The sequence below is a fragment of the Haliotis rubra genome, unplaced genomic scaffold (genome assembly GCF_003918875.1).
Source record: "Haliotis rubra isolate DU_JTF1 unplaced genomic scaffold, ASM391887v1 Scf20, whole genome shotgun sequence".
In the NCBI taxonomy this organism is placed as follows: domain Eukaryota; kingdom Metazoa; phylum Mollusca; class Gastropoda; order Lepetellida; family Haliotidae; genus Haliotis; species Haliotis rubra.
The window spans coordinates 1,649,709-1,671,304 of record NW_025766003.1 but is presented as its reverse complement, the minus strand read 5'-3'; the positions used below and the strand labels follow the sequence as shown (position 1 = coordinate 1,671,304).

General features: G+C 39.0%; 1 protein-coding gene across 3 annotated transcripts in view; it reads right to left on the bottom strand.

Annotated features, from left to right (window-relative positions):
* LOC124275568 (cleavage and polyadenylation specificity factor subunit 2-like) overlaps positions 1-21,596 on the bottom strand; it is a 188,458-nt gene that overhangs the window by 29,024 nt on the left and 137,838 nt on the right. For all 3 annotated transcript variants that reach the window (XM_046711149.1, XM_046711151.1, XM_046711152.1), the window contains 4 exons: positions 17,878-18,045; positions 13,474-13,580; positions 12,806-12,911; positions 6,062-6,165 (listed from right to left, as the gene is read on the bottom strand). In XM_046711149.1, coding sequence (XP_046567105.1) covers positions 6,062-6,165; positions 12,806-12,911; positions 13,474-13,580; positions 17,878-18,045 — 485 coding nt within the window. The remainder of the gene's footprint in view (positions 1-6,061; positions 6,166-12,805; positions 12,912-13,473; positions 13,581-17,877; positions 18,046-21,596) is intronic.

The following is a 21,596-nucleotide window of genomic DNA, read 5'->3' as shown; positions in this document are numbered from 1 at the left end:
TTAGTGCTTGAACATCAAGTTGTTTATATCAGATGTTATTCTTGTTTAAACATAATAACCTGTGTGTACAAATAGATATAAAAACAAACCTACTTGTATATGGAGTCCACATAATATGCTTTGAATGTGACTTCGTTAACTTAAGTCAATATTTTGTTCTAGAACAAAATTTGCATATCGTAAAAATGAAAATCTATTCGAGGATGTGTATTCTTTTTAAGGCTAACATTTAGTCTCTGATATGAAAATATTTTATATAAGGCCAGACCAATATAATTTCTTGTTTTACGGATTTTTGTCCTCAGAAAAGCTAAAGGCAGGAGGGAAAACAAATTAGAATAAAATCACCAGTCAAAGAAATATTCCTTCTAAATACTCAAAGTATTTTACTTTTGGCATTTTAAAAAGTGTATAAGGGGCAAAAAAAAAAAAAAAAAACTTTTTCTGTAAGTTTACATTTTTGGCCAATAAAAACATTAGGATTTTATTTTTTGAGCGGTGAAAATTAATTTATATTTTTTTCTTATTCTTGAAAAAATACCACAGGCAGATCCGTAAAACAAGAAATAAAATTGGTCTGGCCTAAAATGGTTCCTAAATTATAGTCAGAAAATATAATATAAAAGAGCCCAGAGAATTTCTACATTTTCAGATGAAGCTAAAACTGGTAATCATGACTTGCCACATATTTTCTAAACTTGAATGGGCTGTATTGAGTATATTTGTTTCAGGATCCACATGACAGACTAGTGTGTTTTCAGTGTTTTGGGCATATGTGTGTCTTAAACTTTTAACCTATTTTTTTTTTAAACTGCTCCCTTAGATGTCACTAAGACCAATCCTTATTGATATGACAGTGCTCTGTACATGATCGAATATGGACCAGTCAAACCAGTGATTGATATCATGAGCAACAATCCAGGCCAACTGGGTACAATGATACGCTATTCACCAAGTCACCATGCCTGACCATCTGTCACTGATGCTAGAAATGGCCTTGCAAGCTTTGATTGCTTGAAACTTAACCTTTCATCCCACTGCACCATCCTTTACTGAATTCCTAGGAAAGTAATATATAACCCACATTCAATCTCTGAGCATATGGTGGAAAAATTAAATTCATTTAAAGTTTTATTAACTTATGCAGCATTCATTTCAGAAACCAGTTCACAAAGTACTTCACACAAGGTACCCGTCCAAGTGCCATCCATTGTAGCTGCATCTATATAGTTTGTTACCAATCATGGCACCAAATAGCTGTCTTTCCTGCTTCACATAAACAGGCATTAATGCCCAGGACCATTTCAAGTCAGAAGCCCCATGACATCAAACCTACTCTCCAGACTTACCAGGAAACAAAGTCCACCTCCTGATTCATATATGGAATCCTTACTTGGATTTGTGCTAAAATTTACAACTATTACCAACTAAATGCAGTGCTGATCATTTGATGTTGAACAGGTCCTCCACAGAAATATATAATGTAAGTTATTAATCAAATTAGGAGCAGGAATTTCATTGAACTTTGTCAGCATCATCCGACTCGGTGCCTGTCTTCCATCAGACTGCCCCTTGAATTCAATCATGGTCAAGTCTATTCAGGGAACAAGCAGTTCACACACCCTGTACGCATCAGTTGGACAAATGAGACCGAGCACATTGTCTTCCCATGCAGATATAAGTAATGCTAATCCAATCAGGAAAAGTTCACAACAGTCACTTCACAGACTCAACAGAGTTGTGTGGTAGACAAATAAATCATGCTTCCCTTCTTTCAAGGCAACAGTTGCAAGTTAGTGAGGACAACAAGGTGCTGGAGTGCCTGTATGGCATCAAATATGTACCAACAGATCATCATGCATGTACTTTAGACCATCAGAAATTTACTTCAGATGAGCATGCATCGACCTCTGACCATCATTCTTATACCAGACCATTATAACGTAACTCACACCAACATACACCTACCTCAAGCCACATATAGGTCCGTCTCCTATTTTCACAGGTTTCCTATTCTTGCGGTAAACACGTTTTCTGCCGAAATCGCCGATGTGCGACACTTAGCGGTTGTTTATATCACCGACTGGTAACTAGGAAGTGGCCCAAGTCTGTGAGTGATCAAAATCTTGCAGTATCATGAATATTGGGGAGTTTACACCAACTTGGACATATCATTACTTTTTCCCCGCCCTTTCCAACAGGATTGCTCTTACATACACTCAATAACGTTAATTCCTGGTAATACCGCGAGAATGGGAGAAGCCTCGTTTCGTCAATGACGGATCGTATTGTTTATCACCGGGCTCACGAGTGGTAATTCACCTGATGGATCTGGCAGCTGATAGATGTAGATGTTAGAGGAGAAGGCCCTTCATTTAAAAGGTGAGGTGAGGTGAAATTGGGTTTAACATCGTGCTTGAGAATATTTTGCTCATATGACGACGTGCATGCGTGTGTATGTGTATGTGCGGCTGCTTGTACTAACTAAGACTGAAGCTGGTTTTATAGTGCTAGCTCACTGAGATACCATGTTACAGTGAAGCATGAATACCCCACTCAGACACATTATACTGACTCCGAGCCGACCAGTCCTTGTTATACCCATTAATGCCGAGAGCCTGGCAGGGACCAACAAGTACCATATTTTAACGTCTTTTGGTATGACGCGGTTGGGGATCGAACCCGCGACCTTCCGCTCTCAAGGCGGATGCTCTAACCACTACACCACGGAGGCGGACGCTCTAACCACTACACCACGGAGGCGGTCCCTTCATTTAAAAACAACAAGCATTCATATGATAAGAATTGTTTGTGTTATTTTTCAGCCGATATCCGTAAGTACCGCGAGAATAGGAAACGCTTTCCTACAAGTATCTCTCATCAACATACCTGTACCTTAGACCATCTTACTGTATCTCAGACCAACATACACATATCTCATACCAACAAACATGTACTTCAGACCATCTCACATGTACTTCTCACGATACCTGTACCATCTTTCTGTACATCAGACCAACAAACACGTACCTCAGACCAACATACACAAAGGAACCAAGGAACATGTACCTCTGACCATGTTGCTGTACCTCAGACCAACATAGATATACCTCAGACCAACATACAGAAACCTCAGATCAACATACACAAACCTCAGATCAACATACACAAACTTCTGACCAACATACACAAACCTCTGACCAACATACACAAACCTCAGACCAACATACACAAACCTCTGACCAACATACACAAACCTCAGACCAACATACACAAACCTCAGACCAACATACACAAGCCTCAGACCAACATACACAAACCTCAGACCAACATACACAAACCTCAGACCAACATACACAAACCTCAGACCAACATGCATGTACCCAATAACCGCTGTGTGAAAACTACCGGCCAGTGACCATCATACCCTTTCCTGCATAAGTAGCAGCATGGAATGACAATTAGAGTCCATCAATCAAATCACTGCCTGTGACTCAGAGTTCCACAAGACAGAAGAGTATGCACTGAGCCACCTTTACAGAGTTCAGCACTAATGACCTAGTATCACCAAACTGTAATGGTTCACTTTGTGGACACGGAATGTATATTAAGGTTTTTGAATTCATGGAATATAGAGCTGCCATATAGATTAGTCGTCTGCTGGCTTCATTCCTGCATATATGGACTCCACAACCTTCCCCCAATTGTTGGTAACATGACCTCAGGTTGCAATGACCGTGTGGTAATGAGCACAGGCTTCAGACATGGAATACATATTTGGAGTAGGGAATAATGAAGTCCAATTCAGATCAGTCTGATATCCGCTTCAGAGCTCAATACTGGTCGTGTTCATCAATGCCATATCACCAATGATCCCAAGTTCCAGGCATACATATTGAAAACTTGACAGCAGAAATTTAATGATTTCAAGGACCTTTGACTGGCATTAAACTCGAGGGTCTTTGAAAACATATATGCTGAACTGGTGTGAAGGCTATACTCAGGATGACAATTACAATCCAGTCTTCAGTGAAGTTGACAAGATAAGCGGCAACATTTCCATGTAGCGTGGGAGTATTCATCAGGTGTCATTTTCAATTTTTTCAGATCAGGTGTCAAATACCCACATTCTTTAGTCAAGTTCATGTTGCTTTAGGATACTACGGCAAAACTACAGACACCTCAAAATGGTGGTAGACAAAAATGGGCTTCATTAGCTTCCCCTGTGGAGGTGAGGTGAGGTGAGGTGAGGTGAAATTGGGTTTAACGTCGTGCTTGAGAATATTTCGCTCATGTGCATGCGCGCGTGTGTGTATGTGCAGCTGCTTGTACTAGCCCAGACTTCAGCTGGTTTTATAGTGCTAACCCACTGAGATACCATGCCGCAGCGAAGCATAGACACCCCACACAGACACATTATACTGACTCCGAGCCGACCAGTCCTTGTTGTACCCATTAATGCCGAGCGCGCCAGGCAGGGACCAACAAGTACCATATTTTAACGTCTTTTGGTATGACGCGGTCGGGATCAATCCCGCAACCTTCCGCTCTCTGGGCGGACGCTCTAACCACTACACCACGGAGGCGGTCACCCTGTGGAGGAGGTCAAACCAAGATTTGACATACTTTGTTTGTTTTGTTTGACATCAGGTGGGGATAATTATCTGCTGTCCATTGTATCAACATGACTTACATCTTCATGTACATGCTTTTCTTAAAAAAATGTACTTCCACTTTTTTTTACACAAGTTTTTTAGTTTGTTTATTTAAGGCCACACTCTAGGTTGGTACAATCCAGTGATCAACATCATAAGCATTGATCTACGCAATTCGGATATAATGACATGTGTCAACCATGTCAGCAAGTCTGACAACCCAATCCCGTTAGTCGCCTCTTATGACAAGCATGGGTAGCTGAAGATCAATTCTAACCCGGATTTTCATGGGTCTTACACATTAGTTCAATTTGTTACTTGTTAATGTTGCTCCAAATCAAAACACATTCATGGCAAATTACAGCCTGGAAAGGTTATACTTGGTGGGAAACAAATGCTACATGTTTGAGTTGGAACATGTATTGTTACCAAGGAAACACAAAGAATTAAAAATAACAAAAATTGCAAAATATGAAAAGGCCATAGATTAAGTGCCTAACTCTGAAGGTGTGGGTTCAAATCCCGGATGAGACTCAACCCAACAAAAGTACTAGAATGTGTACTTTACTAAGAAAGTTTAATCCCAATTATCTTACCTCACACATAAATGACGCTTTCTGATTGGCTGAGCGCTCTTCTATTATTTTCAATGTACCCCGCTTACAAGCGAGTAACATTTCAATGTACCCTGCTGTCAATGGCAACTCATTTGGTACTTCGTGGTAGTAATTCTTTATCGCGATTAACATTGAATCACGTATAATGTGCGGAAATTACCGATGTTTTGCGAATGCAAATCGATGGGAGGGAGATAACTCTAAATCTGTTTTTCTTGTCAGCAAATTCTAGCGATGGCTACAAAAAGATTCGTACTGTGCTTCAAACAATTCAAAATTAACATTAAGGTGTTCGGTAAGATAAATATGTATAATATAACATGTTACTGTAATTTCAGCTTCTGGTAAGGCTGAACTGCAACCATCATAAACTGTTTTTTTGACATAGATACTGTGGTGGCCATTTTGAATACACGGCCTTTTGACGTTCCTGATTCACTGGTTCAGTAGTTCCTGGGAGATATTTACACAGATAATGCATCCAGGATATGACATCAACTCACTTGAGCAGAATATATCAAACATAGCCGAAACCTTACTGAACTGAGAAAGGTGAGAGAGTGAGATGGACTCAACATCATTATTGATTGACCACACATCCATATAAAACTCATTCGTCATTCGATTATATTTTTTAAAAAAATGTCTGGGAAAACTTTCATACCCTTCCAAAAGACATATCCTTAAACAATGCATCAGGTATACAACTTCAAGTGAACATAATGCAGTAAAACCTGATCCTCTATGGCTACAGAATCAACAGATAAGAAGCACAAAGACTTAACTTACCTGATGATTTCTCCATACTCATCCCATTTAATCTTTTCTTCATGGAATGGGTACATGGGGTAGGACTTTTTGGCTTGCTTGAAGAAACCACTCCTTTGCTTTCCCTGAAATTCACAAAATATAGAATTGATTGAATGAGAGAACCTCTTTCATTGAAGATTAACAGACATTTTAAGAATATGAATACTGCATAACCACACTGGACAGTTAAACAATGTTTTCATGGGCTTGCAATACATATGACAGTGGCCTTAAAATAATCTAGTCTGGACCAAACAATGCAGTGATTAATATTGTGAGCAATATGGCTGGGATATCATGAAAAGAGAGAAGACAGTAGTGGATCCCGGAAACATATCAGGTAAAGTTCACGTTGAGCATAGAATCACCAAGAAATAAAAGCAAAGTCTTTTAGATCTGAAAATATTACATTTTTAGGTGTTCTATGTGAAAAGCGTTGATCTTTCCCAGGGATACAATATTGCTCACAACATTTTTAGTAAGCAAGAACAACTGAAGCAGTTTTATTCATAATAAAAGTATAGGACGTAAATTTACATAAATGTACCAAACAAACACAAACTGAAACGCCAAGTAAACAGAAACATGGAAACAATCCCATGCACTTAAGAGGCAAAACAATTCCACGGCTTCTTATAACCACTACACAACAGAAACACACAGGTCAATTTTGACCACAACCTGACCAAATCCCTGAAAAGGATAATTTGTTCCCCAGCGTCATACAACACTTTACTCCAACATGTATGACGACAGCCAGGCAAGAAACTGCCCTTCCATATATAGTGTACTTAATGCCTTAAAGACCTTGTTGACAAGCATGGCAAGCTGACATGTACACATGGCCTTGAAACCAAGGCACTAAGTACCCCAGAAGAAAGGTCACTCACATGCCAACCTAGGTTTCACACTACAGCATCAAACATTTATGATTCTATGATCAGCTGTTTGGGAAACCAAAGTAGTTCGGTTATGAGAAAGGAAATTCTGGTTGTAGACTTGTGAATCATTGATGGCTCTCATACAGTAAGTGCCTATCAAATTGCCCACTTTCTGGAATCCTGCTGCCGAGATAGGCCTGGGGGTAGCAAGTTTAATTAGCACTGTTCGTCAGTGTGTTGGGCTTGCATGAGATGTGCTGCTTCGCACACCCAGTCAAGTAAACAATCATTAAAACATGTCCTGCTATTATGGTGATCATTTGTGATATCCAGCCAGCTGGCCTGCGTCACTAAACAACCAGCCCCAGCTTTCCACTTGATTATTAATTACAGGCAGTGACAGTTAATCCTTTCTCATATATCTCTGAAAAACATGATGCTTAATTTATACTGAACCTTGTGAAGAGTTCAGAGCCCTCTCCAGAAAGCCATCTTAGCCGGTCTCTATCATAACCCAACCTTGAGAACAGGGCCCCGTTTCACAAAGCTATCGTAGCGCTATGACTGTCGTAAGTCTATGCTACAGTAAAGGATGTACGATTGCTATGAGAAAAGTTACGAGATCTTAGGCTTACGAGAGCTTTGTGAAACGGGGCCCTGACTTACAACTTACAACAATCATTGTAAAATAATTGCACCAATGGTCTATTTGTATTATATCCCTTCTTTGAATAAATGGTTGCCTTGGGGTGTGGGTTACCAGAAGTATTTGTGGTCTGCACGATTAGTATTTGAGTCAAGTCGGCTACTCACTGTGAAACTTTCGACATTCAGGTTATGACATGGATACCTTGCCTTTTATGCTTAAGTTTGAACACTGATAAATGAGGAAAAGTCACTGTCCAATATTCAATGATAACTGATATATATATGATATATTCAATGATAACTAAGATATAGTTAATAATTTTTGTTGTAAAAACAATATGGTTATCAAGGTTGGCCAATCCTCAACCTGCATACCTAAATGAATACAGACTTTGTTGATCTCCACAAGTATTCTAAAAACTCTACCAAAATATCCCTTCATGGTTCCATTTGAAAAACCCTCAAAAGAAGCTGAACAAAATTAGGTGGGCTAAAACTACAAACTCCTGCTTGGGCCAAAAATGTGGGTCAGTTGGTATAGAGAAACAAGAATGTTCATATAGTTGGTCTTTCAAGTCAATGACATCCAAATAATACATCATCCAAGTATCACATTCTATTTTAGTAAAAGCAATAAGTGACTTGTCATAAACATGAAATGATTTACTTTCTGTTTGATTTGAAACAATTCCTATCTACCTAAGATTAAATAAAGTCTATGAATCTCAGATAAAGCATTTTGTGCAGTGATACAGACTTGGGTCACATTGGAACAGGATAGTTTGATTCAAGGTTGGCACAAAGGAGAGCCAAAACTAACCAACACTTCTCTTACTGTCCATATACTAGGTAACTGCAAATACAGTTTAGCAACAGTCTGTAATACACTGGTGTGGTCCAATGTTGGCACAATGTTCAAAGGCATCAATATTTTTTAGCAAAGTTTCATTTTAAGTCATGAAAAAAAATGTTGGAGAGAGCAAGTGAGTTTAGTTTTACAACGCTTTTAGCACTATTCCAGCAATATCACGGCGGGGGACACCAGAAATGGGCTTCAAACATTGTACCCATGTGGGGAATCAAACCCAGGTTTTTGGTGTGATGAGCGAACGCTTTAACCATTTGGCTACCCCACTGCCCCGGATCTGTTGGACATGACAGTTGTTCTGGACAAATCTAGGATCATAATCATGGGCAATATGGGAATTCTGGTATTGAAACCCATGGGGACTGGATCTTGGTACCGAGTTGCAGAGCAGAGTTGCATCCCCTTGTTGTTTCAGGATCAAATGATCATGGGTTTGAATCCCAGATCTGTCTTGTTAAACAAAATGTAGTTACACACCAAGAAAGAACTGATATAACACTATACCAAGCAGCATCTAACCAAACTCACTCAAATGTATTCAAAATAGATACCTATATTCAACAGCTTTTACTTGATGTGACAGGATGGTATACGTCGGATTCTCATCAACAATGTTGATAAATATTGACACTGCTTTTCTTAAACTGAGCATCACTGACTATAATTGATGGTCTCTTCGAAAACTACAAAACCAAGATGTTTAACTGCATACGAAAATCATTGACACTATTATACATCTGTTATTTCATATTTAATATAGAAATAGCGATACAAGGAAGCTTGTTACTATGGATACCATACTTTCAGGACAGATTCTTTGAGGTACTGATGGCATTACTCTGTATCCAAGATCTGTTAATACTGAAATTAATTAATCTGGACAATTACATGAAGAACAGTTAACAAAGCCACCTCAAAACCACATCTCTCTCTCTCTCTATACATATATATACCGGTAGGTATAGGAGTTATGATCAACTTCAGTACAAATTCACCTTGTTGGCCCACATTGTCCCTGTATACACCTTGCCTTCAGATCCTACTTCTTGTTATCCTGACTTGCACAGAGGAAGTAAACAAGATCGTAGGTAATTGACAAGCCGATTGGGAAGACAAACAAGGATGACATGTGATTGACACTTTAAGCACGCACATTGCTTAAACCTTTGGTAATGGAATAAACCAGGCTCCTAATGTGCCATTTATTGTCACTCAGCGTTTCTGCATGGTCACTCCGTATAATACAGCCGGCTTGTCCATGCTGGTCCTCGCCTGATTGATAAATACATGCATCTGATCTCATTGTCTGATCACCTGATGGTCAATGAACTACTGAAGCATGTAAGTTGTTTAAATGCTTAGTGATAGCCACTGATGTAGATGGTTTATTGCTGGTTGTTCAGAGAGGAAGCTTATGGTGATTTGCCTGAGGTTTGCTCCAGTTGTCTTCAGTAATGGATGGCCACTGGTTCATGTTTTATGTGTAGGAATAAATATTAATTTTGTTGAAAGAACATACTTTATTGTACCTTAAAAGTTGTGAAATGTAGAAGGCTGATGATGGAATATTGCTTGACAAAAAGGTAAAGATTTATGTTGGAAAGTTGAATATCTCTGAATCTCAAGCTCCAGCAGGTACCTGCTGATCATAACGCTGATCATGGTGTAAAAATACTTATATTTCAAAAGGCAACATACAACTCGTGCTCAAAAGTTGATAGATTAGGGTAAGAATGCTCATGGCCTTAATGAGTCTTCAAAAACGTTCTATGTTAAAACATTTGTAGGATATTTGTGTTCTGACTAATCTGTGACAAAAAGAAATTGATTATTTTGAATTTATACAAGTTCCCATATTTTTCTAGGTGAATAACTGACTAGTCTTTGCTTAAGGAAGTAAGATACTTTATGGATAACAACTTGTTTATTTATTATATAGTCTTTGCTTGTTTCAGTGATGGGTGCCACTAAGTTGTAGGATATGCATACCCTTTTACAAACAACTGGTATCGTCACTATCTGCTAGCGATTCATAGAAACATGCCATGGTAAGGTCAGAATCAGACAATATTTGTTTCTTTTCAGAAAAGTCTCACAATGAGTGAGTGAGTGAGTGAGTCCTGCATCATATTTGTAAGGAATTTATGAAAATCTAACAATCCTTAATATGTTGCTTTGTGATGTGCAGCTGCACTATTGATGAGTGTGGCTTAAAGAAATCAAAACAAACAGATGTTTCAATAAAAATTTGGTTTAACTAAGTAATGTAAGTCAGACAGATTTTAAATAGAACTTTGATGCATTGATAACATGCCTTTTCGTTCCAAGATTTTTCTTGATGTATATGGCTGAAAATTTCAGCGTGACTTTACATTTTAAGCCCCCCTCACTCATTCACTCACTCACTGAAATAACAATCCTATAGAAAACAAATATACACACAAACAGCCAGATATCTTGGAAAGTGTTTACCACAAAGACTGGTTTCTGTGTACAGAGTGCCACACACCTCAAATTTACATGCAGTTTCTATGTACCTGAACTTACAAAAAAATCCAGTTTATAAATAATAGCCACGGCACTGTATTTACAAACATTTATTTTCTTTTATCCCCATTTAATTCACCAGATAACATTAAATTATCAATATTCTCCATTTCCTGCAAAAAGGCTGTGATTCCTTTTACAAAAACTTCCTTAGCGTCAGAGGAGAAAGCATATAAACACTTCTGATTGCAGTCTAACAAATTCAATTTCTTTCCATTGATCTGAGATTCAATCTGAGCAAGGCGACATGCTCCTAGCATGTTTACAAGAGCACATACACCACATTAACGAAGATGTTCGCACACTCCCCAGTTTATGCTGACAGTTTATCCTTTCAGCGTGTCACGACAGATCCAGACAATGAGCATGTCAACAGATCTAAAACGGGATTACTTTGATATGTCATCAGTGCTAACAAAATAACCTGAAAAAGACTACCACGGAAACCCTGTAAACTTTTGACCCTTTAACACTCTATCTCTCATAATTACTGCTGACATTTTGCAAGCACTCTAGCACTGTCAGATCCAGCCTTCTTAGAGTTAATGAAAATCTGATAGATCCCTCAGGCGACAATCAGTTCTGCATCTCACATGTCATTTTCTACAATTATTATCAATTCACACTTTCTTTAGGGCTGCCAGTATCAAAGGGATGACAATATATCACAGTATCACAAACACTGGCAATAATCATGCAAGGCCCGATCTGTCTACATTAAGCCATGCCCGAGAATCCAGGGATTCTGCTAATTTGAGACTTTGGCAGACATGTGCTGGGTTTTTTCTTAGGGATGAGAGGTCCCTAGAGATGGCCAGCTGGTCTGTGGAAACAGACTAGGGGAGCCGGGGCTGGCAATTAGGAATCTGGTGGTGCCTTACATAATTAACCTGCCAGACTAGTCTGTCTCACAGTCCCTGAACCACACTATTTTCCCTACTGCAAAGCCCTCTCTGCAGTGCTAAAGCCCTAAATAAAGCAAGTCTAGATTTCCTCAGATTCAGGAAAATGAATCTCTGGTCTCCCTAGGGCTCCTTTTCAATATAAATGGGCTTGTTTCTTACTATCAAAAATATATATATTCAGAGACTAAGCCTTAGTCTACTGCCAGACATATAGGCAATAGACGACAACAATACTGTACAGACGTATTGTCCACAAGAAGCAGGATAACAGCTTTTTGGAATAAGAGGGGTGATGTCTGCTCATCCACATATGTACTTCAGGGTCGGATCCAGAGGGAGGAGTGGGGGTGGGGGCGGATTTCTCCAAAGTCCTGAATCCGTCCCTGTACTTGTAGAGACACTGAGGCCATTTTACACAGAAATACACAATGTCCACTTCTCTTTCAGACACAGCTGAAACTACAATGTCTCATTCTTCATTTCTAACAGTGAGTTCTATTTTACAATCTCAGGCTACATCATGTTAGAAGCTAAAAAGACATCTGACCCCAAAATGTTTTTGTGTCAATTGCATTGAAATATTTTGATTAAATCCTTTCAAGCTATGTTCACTGATTCAGTTTTCATCTTATGGTGTATTTTTTACAAGAACTAAAATTGGGTTAATGCAGATTATCACCGATCAAGTACAGAGACTTTTCAAAGGATTTGTACTCTAAGGAAAACAGATGAAGGAATTTCAATGGCACCTGCATAGAAACCTGGGTTCTGGTTCTAACCTGCAGTCCCACTGTAGATCGTAGTATATGAAATAGGGATCTTGACTTTGCTGATGGTGTGCCTTTGTACAAACAACGCAGGAACACAGACTTACCTCCCCTTGAATCATGAGGTCATGCTTGCCCTTTCCAGGTTTGTTGCCATAGGCCTCTACCTCCATCTCTACCTCACTCTCATCACTTGATTCATCAGCCAGATCTCTGCAAACAGACAATCCACAAATACACCACACCAATCTGAATGTCTCTGTGAAATGAAGAAATTGTATGACCTAACTATCAAAAAGTAACCATCATTTCGCACCCAAATTATTATAATTTCAGTGATAAAAATCAATGCAATATGCTGCTATACAGCACATGGTCTAATCCTGAAAATGATCGCACTGCCATTACGTCAAGCATAATCTCTACTCCAATAACTTTGTACTGTAAAATGTCTATGCAATACTTGATACGGTGGTGTTTTTTGTCTTGTCCAAGAATCCATGTGCACATTTTACTCCTTGTGTTTTATACACAGCAAGGAGTACAGTTGAATAATGTCCTTCTTAGGACTTCAGATTCATGTGAATAACCGAACATTTCACTTTTTACAACAAACCCATATTAGGACATTCAGATCCAGTTTATGGCTATTACATGATCAATATGTTTGCATTACAGTGAGTTGAGATGGATTCAACGTCACTTTGAACAGGATTTCAATATTAGTGAGGAGAATAGCATGGAGAGTGAAGGACAATGTCTGATATTGACTAACAGCTTAGACAGCTCTGTCTTCATGAGTCTTTCTTGAGCTTTCTTCTCCTGTTTCTTCTTCACGTAATCTTCTAGTTCAGGTCCATCCATTTGGATCCGTCGTCTCACCTACAACATGAAAAATAGTGCATGAGCCCTGACTGACTGACTGACTGAGTTTAGTTTTACGCCGCTTTTAGCAATATTCCAGCAATATCACGGCGGGGGACACCAGAAATGGGCTTAACACATTGTGCCCATGTGGGGAATCGAACCCGGGTCTTCGGCGTGACGAGCCAACGCTTTAACCACTAGGCTACCCCACCGGCCCACATGAGCCCTGAAGCTCAAAGAAACAGTAATATATAGATACAATTGAACTAGGGGTAGGGGTAGCCTAGTGGTTAAAGCGTTCGCTTGTTACGGTGAAGACCTTGGTTTGATGCCCCACATCGGTACCATGCTTGAAGCCTATTTCTGGTGTCCTCTGATGTGAATATTGCTTTGAGTGGCGTAAAAAGATACTCACTCACTCTCTCTCTCCCTCACACTTCAAACCTAAAGCTTGAAAATAAATGTGTAGTATAGGCTTTAGCATAAAATATCAGGCTGTTACATATTTGTCTGAATCCCCTGTCTTAAATAACCTCTGTTGAAAAGTAATCTTGGTTGAATGACAGTCTGTGCCCCAAACCTTAGCATCCACTAGACAAAGTTTATTTTTTAGCATTTTCTTTTTCAGCTTGTTGTCAGTTGATGAGCAGTGCTTCCAAACTGTAAAGGAATGTTACTAAGATTGGGTTTAAAAAAAATGGCTGAAGCCTTAAGCTTGAATGATGTCGAAAAAGTTTCCTGCAAGTTGTTGAAAAGTAGTCAAAAGGACCTGATGACATAGTACCAAACCAACACATGGTCAAGAGTGGCGATTACGACTTGGACACAATGACATCGGGCTTCCAGATGGCCATGTTACCATTTTCTTTGATCTTTGATGGTGCACTGTGCAAAGAGCTAAGGTGACAAAATCAGCTAAAGTAATCAACACAGGCAGTGAGTCGGATGTGCATAGGTTACTATGTTTGGAAGGCATAACAAGGGCTTCTTTTCCTTCAGCGATGCCATACACTGTTCTAATGGTTATAAAACAGTTCTCTCTATTTCCATAGGGAAGGGACTTTGTTCCACACACCCTGTTCATCAAGCCTTCAAACACCTGGAGGGCAGCTACGTTGTACACTGTTTTACTGATTATAAAACATTTCTCTCTATGTCCATAGGCAAGTGACTTTGTTGTACAATGTTAAAAAAAAACATCTTATTTCTCACTTCCCAGGGTCGATGAGAACAACATTTGAGTCCACACTGCTCCATTAATGGTGGTAATAACTGCATTACACCATGTGTGATATACACAGTGCAGTAAATGATATGAAACTGGGTATTTGCCATGTTACAAGCACTGGGGTTGAATGTTTGAAGCCATTAAAAAACACAAACCAAATGACAAAATCTGTTTGAAAATGTTTCATGCATGATACCATATTTTCTTTTTTCAATTTCCATCTAGAAATCTTATTTCAGATTGAATGCAGCAATCACTTTGTAACATTTTATTTCCATTAGAAAATTTGACATTATCCCAAAGTGAGATCAAAACTGAAAAAGGAGAGACAAAAACTCAATGTATCTTGAAACAGTTGTGTCATTTAATCATAAATCTCAACTAAGAGTTAAAATATATTTTTTTCAGGAACGACCGACATTCCACACCATTACTTTTGCATAACATCTGACTGACTTCACACAAAACCCCTAAGGGTCATAGTAATTGGAATTTAAATGAAACTTTCACAGGATGAACAATAAATGATTACATTTTAACAATAATGTACGGCATGTCTAAAGACATTACGTTAATATGTGAATAACCTTGTAATAAATACTCCTATCCCAAAACACATCTGTGTTCAAAAGATACTTGAAAGGAAATCTCACTTAATCACATCCGTAATCAAATCTTAACTTTCAAGAAGTCAACCATTCACTGACTTCACATAAATGAAGCTTCTTGTCATGCAGTAATGTCTTAAAATTGGTCTGTATGTTGGAAGTTAATTTAACTGCAAGCCTCAAAGACTTTCTCATTTGGGGAGTAAATTTAATGTTAACAGAGCAACAAAAACACAGTTAGCCCCAGTACACTTGCACTGAGGCAAGTGAGATCGCTGAGCAAGTAATGAAGGCCATAAAAAAAATCATATTCATTGACTCTTTGTGAACAATACCTTCTGAATTTTCATTTGCTAATAAAAATACAGAACTATGCTTCATGAAGGAAAGCATTTGTATTTTATGCACAATGCATGGAAGCATTTAAACAGTCCCAAGTTATCGCCCTTCCAAATGTCTCTTATTTTTAAATAAAACAAGTGTTTGCCACTAATATGGCAATGTCCCCCACCGCTAAAGAAGAATGAAATATTTATAACATATTTACTGCTTTATATTTTTTGGTCACCTACAAGATGTCTGAAATGACTGGTGTCTGCATAATCAATCACCCAATGTAGGCTGTCGACATAATTGAAGACATTGGGTGAGATATCTCATTTACATAAGTTGAAAACTGGCCAAAATGTTGTGCTGACCTTGACCATAAGGTCAAGGTCACCAAAATAAGGTCAAGGTCACCAAAATCAACTGATGTCTGCGTAATCCCCCAATGTAGTCTGCCACCAAATTTGAAGACATTAGGTAATCCCCAATCAAGGTCACCAAAATACAACAGTTCATGAGATGTCTGATGCACGGACGGAATACATAGCTGCTGAATACATGTCCCCACCAATCTTTCATTCCTTGTAGATGTTATGTACCATTTCAGATTCAGCATTTCAAATCAGCTAAGCCCTCTTCATATTCAAGTCTGATATTGTTTGGATGAAAAAATTTGAACATTCACTCCCTTGCTTGTCCCCAGTATATTTTTATAAGTTTTTGCCTGCCAAAGATGCACTTCTGTTCCCATACAAATACATGTTTGGTTTTGAAAAGCACTTGTCTAATCCAGTCCCACTTGAAAAAAACACAGAATGGTGGTTTATGGTGTCATAAGTCATATGTAGCTTCTTAACTGTCACCAAATTTGAAGACATTGGGTATAACAAATATCAAATCTCCAAATCATATAAAGTCATGTCACTTGGACTTAACTGACATAACATGCCTCATCAGATATGTTCAGAATTTATTATCTTTGATTTGATCTTTAATTTAGGTCAGCCTCACTTAAAAACATACAACCTCAGACTGACCCTTCTGTCAAAAGTTGCAATATGACATTACTGACATATCTTTTAATGGCAGAATGAGCTTAACAGTGAGTGAGTGAGTGACTATGGTTTTATGCCGCTTTTATCAATATTCCAGCAATATCATGGCGAGGGACACCAGAAAAGGGCTTCACACATTGTACCCATGTGGGGAATTGAACACAGGCCTTAAGCGTGACGAGCGAACACTCTAACCATTAGGCTACCCCACCAACCCGAGCTTATCAGTCATGTTGATACAATTGAATGCATCTTGAAGAATGACAGGTACTGCTAATAAATAGCTTGGTAAATGTTTCTAACAATTTCTAAGATTTCTTCTAAATGCTCTTTTGAATCATCATTCTTTAGCCCAATGTAACAGAAAGTATTGATTACATCATTGTAATATTAGGATAGGAGACCATCCCATCATTGTAATGTAATGCTGGCCCGTGGCTAGTAAAAATCCAGTCAATCTCTCACAGTCACTGGCCTGACTGGCTAGTGAATTTTCATGGGGTCATTGTTTTTTATGGTAATTTAACTTTTTGTAATCTTTTGCTTAGTTTCTACATTCAAATTTTGGGCTAGTGAATTATTTCGTGGGCTAGTAACTTTCAAGCATAGCTAACCTGGCTGGCAAGCAAGATTTGGAAACTATTTCACACACTGAACAGTAAGTGTCCGTTGGTCCATTGTAAAGAATGTTAACAGTCCTTGGCACCATTGTCCATTATAAAGAATGGTATCAGTCCATGGCACCATTGTCCATTGTAAAGAATGGTATCAGTCCATCATCGGCACCATTGTCCATTGTAAAGAATGGTATCAACCAATGGCACCATTGTCCATTGTAAAGAATGTTAACAGTCCTTGGCACCATTGTCCATTATAAAGAATGGTATCAGTCCATGGCACCATTGTCCATTGTAAAGAATGGTATCAGTCCATGGCACCATTGTCCATTGTAAAGAATGGTATCAGTCCATCATCGGCACCATTGTCCATTGTAAAGAATGGTATCAACCAATGGCACTATAGTCCATTGTAAAGAATGGCAACTGTCCATGGCACCATAGTACTCTAATGGTAACTGACATCAATGACCGTACCTCCATAGTGACAGTCTTGTTCTGCTGGTTGTCTATTAGCCATCTTGCCAATGTCCCAGGAGAGGTCCTGTTGGTCAGGATGATACTGTTTTTGGCATTGGTACACCATGCTGTGAACAAGTCTCTCGAGAAGCCACACTGTAGGTCAGGGGTGCTCGCAAGGACAACCTGGAACAAGTCAAATGGAGAGAACGGTTGTATGGAGTGAATGAGCAATTGAATGAATAAATGAATAAATAGGGTTCAATGCTGCTTTATACAGTATTTCAGGAATGTATCACATAAACATCATATCAACTCAAGTTACATTTGAACTAAATATGATTCTACATTTGTCTTAAAACTAAAGTAACTGTTAGAAACAGGTAGTTATTCATTAAATATACATTGATACATGAAAGTATTAACATGAAATATCATTGTTATCTTCTTAATATACTCTTTAAAAAAGTGGGGGAACTTTATTTTTAATTTGGAGAATTTTTAACATCATGTTTTGGCCAATTTCTGTGTGTTATTGAGTATTTGAAGCACGGGAATTCATTTGGAATGGGCGGCCTTAGCCGGAGGTTTCAAATGAAATATTTGCATTCTTCAAATACAGTAACACCCAGAAATTGGCCAACACATGATGTTTATTGACATTGTAAACACAAAAGGAAACCAAAAGGTCTACACACGTTTTTCTGTCTGCATTCATTCACATCGAGTACGGGTACAGCAGTGAAGTGTCATTAGCCGGCCGATCGCCTCCGTGGTGTAGTGGTTAGAGCATCCGCCCGGAGAGCGGAAGGTCGCAGGTTCGATCCCCGACCGCGTCATACCAAAACACATTAAAATATAGTACTTGTTGGTCCCTGCCTGGCGCTCGGCATTAATGGGTACAACAAGGACTGGTCGGCTCGGAGTCAGTATGATGTGTCTGAGTGGGGTATTCATACTTCACTGTGGCATGGTATGTCAGAGGGCTAGCACTATAAAACCAGCTTCAGTCTGGGCTATAGACTAAGGCTTAGTCTCTGAATATATATAATATTGATAATCACAAACAAGCCCATTTATATTGAAAAGGAGCCCTAGAGAGACCAGAGATTCAGAGACTAAGAACATCTGCATTGGGGCTACACGTGCAGGGGTCATTACCAATTAGAAGTCACATCATACAACCATCAGATAACGCTATAAGTGAAAGGCATATTTATTTGCCCTCCTGTTAAGCCCTGTTCTATCTCCATGCTGTCATCACCTCATGTGGGCCGGTCAAGTGCCCCTACTGCCTAACATGTTACTGTTGGGAAACTTGCAGCCCACAATGTCACTTGGACACTAGATGACCAAGGTGCAAGATCTGTGTGGAACACCAACAAAATTATTTATGAATTTGAACTTATCTCCAAATTCAAAAGTTTCCATTTGTATAATATGCGAAGAGGATATAGATAGCCACCTTTTTTTGGTGAGGATGTTGGTCCAGCCAGCCATGGTAGTTAGGTATGTTTACTTTGTAACCCGACCCCCAAAGTGAGTTAGTTTTCTTGCAGATGTTAACAGACCCTGAACCTGAGGAAATCTAGACTTGCTTTATTTAGGGCTTCAGCACTGCAGAGAGGGCTAGGCAGTAGGGGAAATAATGTGGTTCAGGGACTGTGAGACAGACTATCTGGGCTAGTACAAGCAGCCGCACATACACATACATACGCATGCACGTTGTCATATGGGCGAAATATTCTCAAGCACGACGTAAAACCCAATTTCACCTCACCTAACCATTAGCCAGCCATTTTGGCTGGTTCCCATGGTAGCATCTGGAACTGCTCATTGTAACGTCATACCGACTTTACGTCACAATATGGTTTGACTGATGTCACCACTGCTGACGATGCAACAATACAATTGTGTACGTTATTTGTACATATTAATGCGCAGCAAACAGTCTTGCAATTTCAGGGAATCAAACACCATTCAATCAGGTTTTTCAACCAATCAGATTAAAGAACACAGTGACTTTTGGTTTACAATTTACAATTGAAAAAATTGGGAGACATATCAGAGTCAATCAATGTTGATATGATAATAATGATAAAAATTTGCATGTATACAATTAAAAACACTAACAACTGTGTGATGCAAGATGATTATCAAAATTAATGGTCTAAAGTGTTTTTTCTACCTTTTTGAAAACCGTTAATATCAAGGATGATGCACATGTATGGAACTACTGCGTTGTGCACGTGCATCCCATGCATTGTGTTAGGGGTGGTTATAAAGAGAAATGGCGGTGCATTCATAAGATGTCTGTCTTTGAAAAGGTTATCAACGGTTATACTTCCTGTTAAAATTGAAAGTTCAGATTCCCCTTCTTTTTTGAAGAGCATAATATACCAAAATACCAGAACAAACCAAATGGTAACCTACAAGTTAACCTAAAGTAGAGGAACCAGCAGCCATCACAGACCACAGTGTTGCATCATAGTCATCATCCCACAGATCCTGTACTCATATGGAGACTACCTCACGGACACCTGCAAGATGGGCACTGGCAGGTACATTATTGACTAATTGTGTCTGTACCAACATTTGTTTTTGTATGTGTCGAGTAGACTCCAAAATACATCTTTAGGCTTGCTAGATGTTTGACTAAAGATATTTGTGTGGGGAATATTTGAAATGATATGTCACAGATGTAGATACAGCTGTGGCCCAGACAAAAAAATAATCCTGGAATTTACTGTCTCACTAAAGAGTCTCAGTACAAGCAATAATCCCATTCATTCAGTCAGTCAGACAAACTCATTCATTTATATCTTCATAGCATCTCACTGTAATGTACAGTGAAGCCTCGTTAATCCGGACGGTTGCGTTTCTCAGTAAATTCGTCCGGATTGCGAATAGTCCGGACTACTGAATCAAGACCCAAGTTGCTTCCCTAAGAATTACAAAAACGACACGAATCTGGATAAAACAAATAAGCATTTAATGTAAAACTTAATTCATCACATCAATAATTTTACCGAGTGACATCCGCATGTTGATCCGACGTGTCTGATCACGTCCTTCCTCAACACAGGTGAGGTAATGTCTAACAAGCGATCTATTGTAGTATGCCTTGAATGTCCGAATTAGTCCTGCATCCATCGGTTGAATATGAGACGTGGTATTTGGTTACATTTCGCAAAGTTAGCGAAGCACACTTGTGACTTGCAGCATTGTCGTAAAGCAAAATCACTTTTAGTCCACGTGACCGGATCTCTCTGTCAAAGTACATTAACCAATCACAAAACAGTTCACTTGTCATCCACGCCTTTGTATTGTGGTGTCAGTCAAAGTGTAAATGTACAGTATCTTCAGTCGGGAGCTTTTTATGTCTAATTAAAACAACAACCCAGTTGGCCAGTTAATTAAGTAAACATCGCCGGGCGGTGTTGTTACGGTTCGTGAACACGACTTACAGTGTCCGGACTGTGAAGCAATTTACTGTTTATTTTACTGATTGGTGACAGCTACTTACCGTCTGGTTCCGGAAACCGAATTTCCGGATTATCGAGGCAAATTATATAGGCATAGATTGGTAACAAGCTGAAATCGCCCGGGAGGCGAGACTTCCGGATTATCGGAGTCCGGACTAACGGGGCTTCACTGTATATCCATATCTTTGATGAGCAGTTATATCCCTCAATCATACACTAATTCATTCACAATGAATTCAGAATTCATCTCGT